This window comes from Acipenser ruthenus, chromosome 30 (genome assembly GCF_902713425.1).
Source record: "Acipenser ruthenus chromosome 30, fAciRut3.2 maternal haplotype, whole genome shotgun sequence".
NCBI lineage: Eukaryota > Metazoa > Chordata > Actinopteri > Acipenseriformes > Acipenseridae > Acipenser > Acipenser ruthenus.
This window is the reverse complement of record NC_081218.1, coordinates 13,130,416-13,142,004: the sequence shown is the minus strand read 5'-3', so window position 1 is coordinate 13,142,004 and position 11,589 is coordinate 13,130,416. Positions and strand designations below refer to the sequence as shown.

The 11,589-nt window shown below is 43.5% G+C and overlaps 1 protein-coding gene across 8 annotated transcripts; it reads right to left on the bottom strand.

Moving 5' to 3' along the window:
- Positions 1-238: 238 nt before the first annotated feature.
- On the bottom strand, positions 239-11,082 carry LOC117396888 (high mobility group protein HMG-I/HMG-Y-like). Of its 8 annotated transcripts, none has more exons than XM_059005156.1 (5): positions 10,963-11,082; positions 8,469-8,594; positions 4,892-4,972; positions 3,339-3,389; positions 239-1,117 (listed from the first exon to the last, which is right to left on the bottom strand). In XM_059005156.1, exons 2-5 carry the CDS (start codon positions 8,580-8,582, stop codon positions 1,052-1,054), a joined length of 312 nt encoding a protein of 103 aa, XP_058861139.1. In that variant the 5' UTR covers positions 8,583-8,594; positions 10,963-11,082; the 3' UTR covers positions 239-1,051. The 8 variants fall into 8 exon arrangements, with proteins under 8 accessions (XP_058861139.1, XP_058861138.1, XP_034767174.1 ...); XM_059005155.1 differs by lacking the exon at positions 10,963-11,082 and adding an exon at positions 10,648-10,898; XM_034911283.2 differs by lacking the exon at positions 10,963-11,082 and adding an exon at positions 10,678-10,897.
- Positions 11,083-11,589: the final 507 nt, after the last annotated feature.

The following is an 11,589-nucleotide window of genomic DNA, read 5'->3' as shown; positions in this document are numbered from 1 at the left end:
TTTCCAATGCACTTCTGACTTAAAATAAATGTAGAACAGAAACTGCTCTGTGTGCATCAGAACTGAAAAACAAAGCCTGTGATCTTATTGTACATTTTTGGGGAACCAGGAGGGGGGTGGGGGAGGCTGCGTCAGGTCTTAATACCCCAAGCCCAGCTGTTTTGAGTGTAGGGCTGTGAGCAGTGGCCCACTGAAACACAGAGAGAGAACGCAGAAAAGCAGGATCCCGGCACATACCTTTTTAGTTTCCAAACAATCACACATCAATTTAATTACTTTTTAAAAAAAGGCTTGTTATAAAAAAATAACACCTTCCAAAAAAACACACATGTGCAGCACAGATTTACACTCCCCCTGCTCTCCCGATATTAAACACAGTTGACAGCGTTTAGAATTTGTGAGGCCTCCATACTTCTTTACAGACCAGCCTTTAAAATAGTAAGGGGGGGGGGGGGAACTGAAAATATCAATGAAGCTACACAAGTCAGGAAGGGATCCTAAAACAGACTACCAGAGTTTACTAAAGAACACAAAACAAGGACCTAGCTTTAGATGCTCCCTTTATGATCACAATTGGCAGATTAGGGCACTAAATTACACCCATCCTGCCGCCAGCTTTAAAAGATGAACCCCAGCCTTCAACTGGCACGTGGGGGACTGGATTTTGTTTTTGCATCAGAGACACAGCCCTATAACAAATCGATAGGATTAAAAAATAAAGCCTAATTTCTATACTACAAAGAAAAAAACATTTTGTAGGTTATGTAAATTCACCTTTGTCCAGTATAAAATACCACTGTTAGCAATACCTAAAACCCTTATGAAAACAAGAGATATCCCAGTTTGTAGTGTATATAATATATAAATGTCTTTTTCCAGTGCTGCAGCAGGTAGCGAGCGGGTGGGTGAAATGCGTCTGGCTCCCGTGCCAACAGGAGCGCTCCGACAGAGGGAGGGCGGGGAGGCACAACGTTTGGATTTCGAGTTTCAGTCCAGCTCTCAGACAGGAAGTCAGTACGTTGAGTAATGAGGTAGTGTGGTTGAGACGGCCTTACTGCTCCTCTTCATCCTCCTCTGAAGATTCGTGGGATCCCTGTTCCTCCTCTTCCTCTTTCTCCTGGAGCGAAGGAAAAAATCAAAATCAGAACCAGTAGTGATCGGATCACCTTTTCACAACTGCAGTACATTCCTAAAAGTCAGATTAACAGTGGCCATTCAAGCTCCTTGATATTCAACAGGCTGGTGCATGACCCTCCCCCCTCACTTGGAACTGCAGCCTTGGCTCACAGCCAGCTCAAGTTTGGCTGAAGTTGCTCCAAAACCGCTGTGACTCACATATTTCTACTCTTTGGCATAACCTGAAAGGGACTTTTCACAGCATCGTCAGCGCAGAGGAATGACCGGAGTTTATAGTAAACAGCGCAACGAAGAAAGAGGAGGGGGAGGGGGAGGATTACACCAGGAGAACATGTTCATATTTATTTTGATTGTGCCGTTGTGCATTTTATACTCTCGGCGACAAAATTCAAGGGTGGGCTTCTAGTCGTTAATAAAAGAAATGAAACTTGTATGCAATACATTTACACAAACTGCAGTTCACAATGGGATGTAGATATTAAAAAGGGACAGAGGCAGGCCTGAATGGAGAGATTATAGTTATGAGGAGGAGCTGGGCAGAGTGTACTAAACGTGCTGAAATCATGTCTGTGGTTACTCCTGCTGCCCAGGGCCACTTAGTTAGCAGTATGAGTCAGCCAGTAGCAGGATGCTGGTGATGACTCAACATCCACCAACACCACCCCTCTTCTCCTCCTACTCCTCCTCCTTCATTCTCTGGATTTTCATTCATAAAAATATGAGCTGCAGGGAAGGGGGAACTCAGGGTTATTCCTCTATCGCAGCGGAGCAGGAAGCAGAGGACACAGCGTGCTCTGGATCCGAGGAGTGGCACACGTGAGTCAGACAGAGGAAAAGGACCCATGTGAATAAAATGCAATGAATGTGCCAAAAAAATTAAAAATCCCACACAACTTCCTAAAAGGGCCCAACAGCACTGCAGCGCGGACTGTTCCATAGGGGAGCTTTCACTTTCTCTTATTGCGCATGCCAGGGCCCCAGCGATCCGCGAGAAGGCATACTTTCCCCAGTGCTGGCACGCACGCCCAACCAAACAGAAGCAACAGCAGTGTAACGGCATACCAGATTCCTGTTCAGAACACCCTGCGTAGTTCAGTAAAACTCAACATGTTCTTTGACAGTTGCTTCCCCGTTGTCTTCAGCACTCTAGGACCTACCTAGTTTAGTTAACGCGGCGTGGGGAGACAAGTAATCCTCCCTCCGCTAGGCTGCTACTACTGAACTTGCAGCAGTATGAGAGAATATACAATCAGGATTGGTTTTTAAATCAAAGCGAAGCTCAACAGGACACATCTATGAAGCTGATATTTTCAGCATGGGCTCACAAGGCAGACTACACCTTTAAAAAGCAGAAGGCTAAAGTCTGGCGCTCTCGCCCAGATTGTGGGTGGAAAGCTGCCAGTGAGGAGCCTGGCACTGCAACTGCAGCTGCAGCGTGGAGAGCAGACACACACAGCACATGGACGTGTCTGCAGCGGAAGGAGTCGCTTCTGCTTCTCTCCCCGGCCAGACGTTTCCGCAGGAAGGTCTGTGTGCCTCGTTCTGCTTTCCACTTCACTGTTCCCCTCTCTGCAGGTTCATCTCAGCCCTGGTCTCTGCACAGCAGTTGCAGTTTTTCTGCTGAAGGCACAGAGATAGGCAGGAGGGTGGGAGGCGAGGGAGTCAGCCTCCCTGTTCATGGCAAAGGAATTCAGAAGTGAAAACAGACCGGCGATGAGTAAAGACTGAGTGGATGTGAGTGGAGTGGAAATCACACTAATTCAGATCAGGCCTGTGGTCTTCCACACATTCTCAGCAAACCATAAAAAGGAGGGGGTAAAACACAAGACCAGATACACCACAGTAACACTGAGCCACCCTGGAGACACCCTGCACACCAAACTGGCTGTATTCAGGCTTTAAAACACAAACCTGCAACCAAGTCGGAAAGCAAAAATCTAATGAAATGGTGTCATTACATCCCCCCTCCCCATGCATGTCCTGTAATACCCATCAACACTACACCGCTTTGATGTTGCTGGTATTCTGCAGGTTTGAAGTTGCTATAGCAACAGAAGGCCTCCTTTTTGTGTTTATTTCCTGTAGAGCAGGGAAGAGGGCTTCAACAAACCTGGTTTCCGACGAGCAACGGAATGATGGCAACAGGTGGCACTGAAGCTTCAAGAACAGCGAGGACTATATGGACAGGAAATTTTACTTACCGCCTTTTTAGGTCTTCCTCTGGGCTTTCCCCGTGCAGCAGCTGCCATTTTCTACAATTGGGGGGGGGTAACAAAAAATAAATCAAATGTAAAATGTTGCCTATTGCACTCGAGCTCCGACCACACAGCTTCCCTTCCCTATACCTCGTTTAAACCCTACCCATACCCTCAGCTCCAACCACCAGCCAACCCCTCCCTCAACTAGCCCACAGGCCATGCTGCTTCTCTCCCAGTCCCCCCCCCCCCCCCTCCTGCATGCTGTTCCATTACAGCTGGAGCCATCGGCTGTTAAAAAAATAGAGAGACCTGCTGTGTTTAATAGATGTCACCACTAGATGGAGCCAGACTGGAAAGCAGTAGACACTAGGCAGACAGATGGTCTGTAGGCATTAAGTTCAATGTCCATTATCACCGAGGCAGACAGCAGATGTGGGGAGGGGGGTTTGCAGGCACCACCTGGACCAGAGCAGCCAATCAGACTGCACTGTGCACCGGGGCCACACTGGACACAGAGCTCAGAGAGGTCTGAACATGCTACTATGGTGACCACAGCTGCAGGTGGAGGGAGACTGCAGAGTATGTGTGCTTAATCTTTGTAAACCTCAAAAACGAGCCTGTATAGCAAAGCCCTACAAGAGGACATGCCAAAACGGGGCAGATAGGAAGACATTAACTGAACAAAGCAGCAAGTCATAAGCAGGAAAAAGAGAACACAACATTAAAAACAGGAAATTAGACGAGGAGAAAAATAGATTATATATAAAAACCCAGATAAAAATGCGAAACGGAAGAGATAGGAGACTACAAAATAAAAGCTTGGAGCCACTTCGCATGTCAGATAAACCTTTAAAAATATCGAAACTTTGACCCATTTTGAATGAGGTAACAAACAATTAGAAACCATTTCACATATGGAACCGTGCCAAATAAATACATGGTTTCTATAGCAACCTTGTCTGGAGACAACATACAAACAGAACTTCTCTGGATGTATTGTGTGGGTTGAGCAAGGCTCAGACTTGCTTACTGAATTATTTAAAAACGCTGGTCGTGGAGACACACTAATGAGGCTGCGGTGACTGGGCAAGATGTGAAGCAGCTGCTAGCCAGTGCTCAGAAGGGCTTCTTTGGGACTCCCAATGGCTACCCCAGACTTACCAGCCAGCCAGCCCTCCCCAGCAGCAAGAGACCACAGCGGGCTAGCAAACACCACTATCCGAGTCACCCCTCCACCCCCTGCGTGGCCATGCTGCAGAAACCAGGACTTCTGCTCAGTCTCATCATTACAGAGCAATCCAGTAAGGTTTAAACCAAGCTGGAGCAGCGTAGCTAGCAGTGCACTTGAAAGTCCTTACTGTTTAAAGCATTGATCACTTTAAAAAGATGCTTGCAGAAATAGGACAGATGAACCCGTCAATAGGAGGTGTGTGCAGTCTCCTAAAGCCACTGCTGTATAGCATTAGGAGATGGGGTGATATGAAGAGACTATATTGTAATAGACCCTTGCCCTTCCAGTCCACACTGCATTGAGGTGCCTGTAGGGGGCGACTCACTCTGCTCTTGGAGGTGCTCTTGTTTTTGCTGCCCTTCGGCCGGCCGCGGGGTCGCTTGGGTGTCGGCGCTCCACTGGGTTCCTACAAATCAACAGAAAAAGGACGATGAGTTTCAAATACGACACTCTTACAGCAAAATCTGCACAACAGGGCTGATTTCTTTGTGTAGCTGTTACTACTGAAAAAAAAAAAAAAAGGAAGCAGGTCATGCCAAATTAGAATCAAGAATATACCCACAATTCCAGAACAGCCTTTCTTGTAAAAAAAATTATGCAAAACCACCACCAAGAGAGAGTCTACAATTTGTATCCAACGTGAGCCGTATGTTTGACAATTTAACAATACTACAGCCTCCTACTAATATTTACCAGCATACCAGCAGATACCAGGGAGAGGGATGGGACAGGAGGTTAAAGGGAGGGACAACCATCGCCTCTCGCCTCAGTCAGCCTCCCACCCGTTTTGATGCACTTTGCAGGTTTGTTTTCTTAGCCCTGCTAAAGGACACCATTAATCATACGAGCATCCCGACAGCTCTGTTGCTTCCACTGCAGTCAAACCAATTAGCAGCTCTGCAAACTCAGACAGGAGCTTCACGGGGCAACGACTGGATTCCAAACCTCTGGAATATTTAAGAGGCATCTTCAAACTGGAGTGGAATTCAGTGGACCTGCAAGAGACTGGACTGCGGGACAGAGGAGACTATTCGAACCAAAGCAAGTACTGGTCTGCTGAAGGAGAGTCATGCAAGGCTGTAGTGCAAATTTCATTTCTAAAGAGTTGGACTTCACTGTCTATAAAAAGGTGCGACAAACATAAAATAAAAACTAAAATTTGCAGAAGTCCATTTTAGGATTCCTGAGCTGGAGTACAAGTCGTTTATAACCGCCTCCCGTTGCAAGTATAACACACGCAAGCCCATTGGGCTCACAGAACTATGTAACAGCAAGCAGATTCAGAGAAGGCAGGGTAAAGCAATACTGGGGAATGAACAAAGGGACCATCAACAGGGGCCACTAATGTAGAGGGCACAAGGAATGATAATGTGAAACACTATAGCTTTAAATACTAATAAATCACAATAATAAAAAAACAACCACACAGGTGACTGGTTGCTGCCAAACTACCGTTTTGCTGTAGGGAAAAAGTTCAAAGTACGCATTATGACAAATGAAATCTGAGGCCACTGGAAGTGGATGAAAAACAACAAGTCTGTAAACCAAACAGTGCTGAGCAATCCGGTCCCTGCACCCTACTCCGAGCGACACGGATCGAGGCATTTCAATCCCCCTCGGTCACCACAGATGTGAAACAGACACAGGAGCCAAAGCCACCCTACTTTAACCAGATCACCCCTTTCCTTAATAAAAACCCATTTCTCAGGGTTTATCTTGTACATCAAGTGATTCACCGGTCAAGTTAAACACTACATAAATTAGTCACAGCTGCTTTCTACCCAAAATCCCCCATAAAAAACCTCAAATATGTTAATGACTTCCTGAAAATGGAAGTTTCATCAACAAAGACATAGCAAATCACTGAGGGGAAAAAAAAATCTTTACAACAATGTCTTTGCATTCTGACTATATCAATTTCCAATATGTAAATATCCACAAATGAAGCACCATTTTTCCTAAAGGAGAAAAAAAAAAAGTAGCGAGTACTAGACAATAAACTCAACTCTCAATCACCACTCTATGTAACTGAGCAGAAAAAGGACTTCTGTCAACCTGCAGGTGTAACTGGGGGTGCTGTTACTTTGTCTAAAGCGAAAAGGACCAATTCCACTCGAGTAAAAAGATAATCAACGACTACCTCTGGAGCCAGCCTCATCTTGAAAAGAGCACCTGCTGTGCACATGCTGTGCAAAAAGGGTTAAAAACAAAGAAATGAATTCATCTGAACACACGTGGCGTGACGTTCAAGTAGGAGCTTCTGTAGATTTCAATGCTGGTGACTGAAGCAGTGCACACTACAATAGATGAGGTCAGTAGTGGCAGGGCTAGGGTTAAAACAAAAGAGGGAGGCGGGCCATGCTGTCTAATGCAGGCTCGCTAATAAACACATGAATAATGCATCCGGCAGGAGATTACAGCGCAACAGCTTACCTCCTCCCTCCTCTGTTTACAGCCGCAGCCATTAGCAACCCTGTAACCAGACACCACCAGCACCCACGCTGCCGTCAGCCCCCGCCAGCCAATGACAGGCCACGCTCCCCTCACCCTGCACCAATCAGAGGGGAGGGGAGGAGGGAGCTGCAGGTTACTGCAGGTTTAAAGGGCTCAGTTTACACAAGGCTGACAATCTGCTGGGCCCCGAGATACCAACAGCAAGATAACGAGAATGCTAAGGGGGAGGGGGTGCAGATCCCCCACAGCAGGCCCTTCTCAGATTATATATATATATATAGTATCTGTTATTTGACCGGATTAAGTTACACCACACCATTATAGAAAATATTTACAGATCCTTAATTGCATAGCAGAATAATTTAACTGCATTACGTCCCTGAAAAATTTAAACAGCTGTAATATAGTTCAGTCCATTAGCATTGCTAGCAACACTGGATGCTTTGAAGTACCTATCATTATGATATGCAATGCTGGTTCACACTTTAGCTTAGTGAACACTAATGAAATGTCACCATATGGCATCACAAGGATTATAAAGAAAGAAAATAACTTAAAGAAATAGAAGACTAGAAATGCTGTTTTAACCAACTGCCCATAGAAGAACGAAATGCTTTAGTACAGCGTCTTGAGGCACTATTGATTTGAGATTCAATGACACAAGAAAACTGAGCTGTCCAACACACCCCATCATGGGCGCCCTTTGCCCCCACTAAAATGGCCACCAGGAATTCTCCAGCACGCCTCTGGCAGCCATTTTAGACAGCCTCTAAACAAGCAGATGCATAGTACCATTTGCTGATACACATGCCATAGGTCTGGAGGATAGACAGCTCGCCAGGGCATAAAGAAATGTGGGGAAAGGATTTACTGGTCCCACCCCACAGTATGACAGGACTATAAAAAGAGTTCAGTTTACTGCTTTGCAAAGCTCCAGTCCCAATCACACTCAAACAGCCATAGGAATGAAGCACAACACACCCCAAAAAGAGAGTCCACTAAGTGGGAGGGACCTCAAATTAATTAAACCCATAATAATGAGAACCATCTCCACAGTGCTCAGGGAAGGGGTGAAGCCTAGACCCAGGAAAGCAGTCTCTACAATCAGCTTTCTCTATATCGCTGACTGCAAGGCAAGATTAGAAATATATTATCTTGAATAAAATGGCTTCAGCAACATATACACGCCATGGGTAGAATTCTGCTTTTCACTACTGTCATTCTGATCGCATTGTGACCGCAAATTGATACTGAACTGATAACTCTTCAATATCCAAGTGTGCACAAATAGAAAAATTAAGTGCTTAGGTTTACTAAGCCTTCCAAATCCCAAACCACAGCGCTGCTCTGGTGCACCCTATCTATCCCCTAGTATGGCTGTGTTCATTTTTGTGCACACCCTCTGCAGCATGCGTGCCCTGTCGGGTAGATTTTAAACTAGTACTTACTTCAACAGTTTTTACTTCAGGCTGTTTTCTCGGTCTCCCTCTCCCCCGTTTCTCTGCCCCGTCTTTCTCTTTTGAAGACAGAGCTTGGTTGCCTTTTGCGCCGGAATCGCTCATTTTCCTGTCCGTCTGTACCAAGAAGAGAAAATAAGACTGGTAAATAAAACACAAGGATATTGATACAAGAGTAGCATGCCTACACCACCTGTATTACCATGCACTTTTTAAACTGTTTCGACTTCGCTCGAAATTAAACTATTGCGTTGGAAGCATGCATTTTCTAAATCAAGGGTTAGAAAATGCATGCTTCCAGGAAATAAGTAGTCTACACTTTCAAAAGTATCATTAATTCAACGGTTTAATTCAGTTGTATTCTGCATGGAAAACATTACGGATTTCAAAATTCACCTTTAAAAGATAAATGTCCAAACTAACAGAAGTGCGTTCACTTTTACGTGTAAATAGTCAATAAACTTGGATGCCTAACTAAAATTATTTGTATATTAACTGTCTGACGGATGCTGCATACAATGCAAGCCACACACACACACACCACGTGGCTGCCAACTAAAACAACGACTTAACACGTTATCAGTATCAAATAACCAGCCACACCTATTTTTTTCTTTAAGTTTTGCACCTTTGAATAGATTGCAGAGCTAAATTTTGTTTAAAAGGGCTCAAATGCAATTCGTGAGAATACAAAACCCCACTACGTATATAAAAACTGACGGTCTATTAATTACTAAACGCACCCACCAAAGCAACCGTTTGCAAGGCCAGACAGCCAATCGACCAGACGCTAATTGGAAGGGTAAGCAATTAGGACAAACTACAAAGAGCGCGGTTAAAAAAAAAACAAAAAAAAACACATGAAATCAAATGATTAATAAAAATGAAACCAAGCAACATTCAGATTTAAAAAAAAAAAAACTGAGTTGGCTTTGCAGGTCCCAAAAATATATAGTTAGTTGATACACGTACTTGCTATACAAGCAAGAATCAACCTGCGTCCATTGTTCAAGGAATCAGAAACAGGCGCCATATGTAATGTATGTAATGTTAAACGTGCCATTTAACTTAAAGCGACACAGAAGGAAGCATGTTCAATACAGAATCGGTGCAAAAAAAATTGGATTAAAAAAACAAAACCAGCGACTACAAAACCAAATACACATTACATACATACAACATTAAAAAAGACAATGCAGTCTTAGAAAACGACAATAATAAAACGCGACTGCGTTAAGCGCCTGCACAAGCGAATGCACCAATGGAAAAAAGTACAATGGTTTTGCAAAACATATTAACGTGAATTAGTTCCATTTAAATTAATTATAAAAGTTTAAAACCTCGAGGTTAAACATGCGGTTAACTGAAGTTCCAATTGAAAATACACGACCCCCCTCCTCATCATCTTTCCCTCGTATTTTCAGTACAGTATAGGGAGACAGACGTGCATATTTAAATCCTTGTTATTTCTACACCGGAAAATAAAATTCATCAAACTGCAGCGCTAAAATCACCTACATGCAACCGATTTTAAAAGTTGAGTAATTAAAAGGCTCACTGGTTCAAAGCCGGTGCAAGAAATCGATATGCCGGCGAACTGAAATTTAAATACCGCATCTGAAACAATAATTCCAAGAACGTAGTTATGATGCCACGATCTTGAAACAACGATTCCGTTAATTCTGAAACCGAGATACACCACAACAGGTACACATGCAAGGCTGAAAGAGAGAACACACAATTAAAAACGAAAGCAATTTAACTAAGGACCGCCATGATCACGCCTGGAAGCCATAAATAAAACAGAAATACATTCTCAAACCTGCTGCTTCGCAAACCACCCCATACACTTCCAAATCCTGTCAGCAACACGCGATTAAACACGAATACAACATGCACCCCAAATATACGCAAACGTGATTTAAAAAAAAAAGACCTCAGTTCTTGTTTTCTGCAAACAGCAAGCAAGGTCAATGCAAACGCAATCAAAATAAACCCGTGTTGTACCACAAGTCCCCAGGAAGGTAGATCGCAGAAACAACATGTGCATTTTTTTTAAGCGACCAAGATCAGGGATTTTTATAAAACAAATAAAAATGTGCATTACCATCGCTGCATTAATTGTATATAAATGGTTGCAAATTTTAAAAAGGTGCCGCGAGTCACACACCATCAAGGCCGGTTTAGCGCGCACACATACATACACACTGAGCTCTGTAGAATCCGGCTTCCTTCACTGTCTTCTGATCAAATTAAAACACAAAACGCTCTCCAACAGCCTGCCTCTGTCTGCCCGCTAGCTAGCTTCCCTCCCGACCAGTTTTTAAACCTTTAAATCGGAAGCTGATGCAGATATAAGGCAAAGGAAACGGGCAACACAAACCCAGCCCTCAAAAAAAAAAAAAAACACACATTTTTTTTTAAAACCAACCCTACAAGTATGAGACACACACTAGAGGAAGTAAGAATTTTTTTTTTTTTTTACCAAATTTAAAAAAAAAAAAGCCCGTGCGTGCTGGACCCGGTCCAATATGTGCTAAAAATAGACCTTAGCCCTCCGAATGAAATAAAAGCAACGAGCAACAGGAGGTTTAAAGCAATTGAAGGAGGTTCCCGGGTGAGGGATATAATCGGAAAGGGGCGGGGATTGAAACCGCGCTTGAAAAGATTTATTACAAGAGAGAAAAAAAGATTTAAAACAACGTGTGTGGCTTTTAACATGCAATATGTACAGGTGGACGCAAGTGCGCTTTTTATTTTCAATATTCTCTTATTTTTGCGTTTTATTTGAAGACCCCTTTAGTTGATTTAAGTCGACACACAGTTACTGTTGCGTTAATCATGTATAGTGAATATTCGAAAAACACATGTCTTAAATACATTGCGATCTATTTAAAATGTAGCTTTTTTTGTATTCCTACATTTAGAAAAATACCCTCTGAAAACAGGTACAGCAACTTGGTACAAATGGCTTTTTTTAGTTTTACTTAGTAGCTCATAAACGTTTACTGCTGTAAAAAAACAAACAAACATAGCAAACAATGGTACTGCCAGTGAGAGGCGTAATAAAAGATTATCTCAACGGATAAAAGGTTTGCTATGCCAAAATATA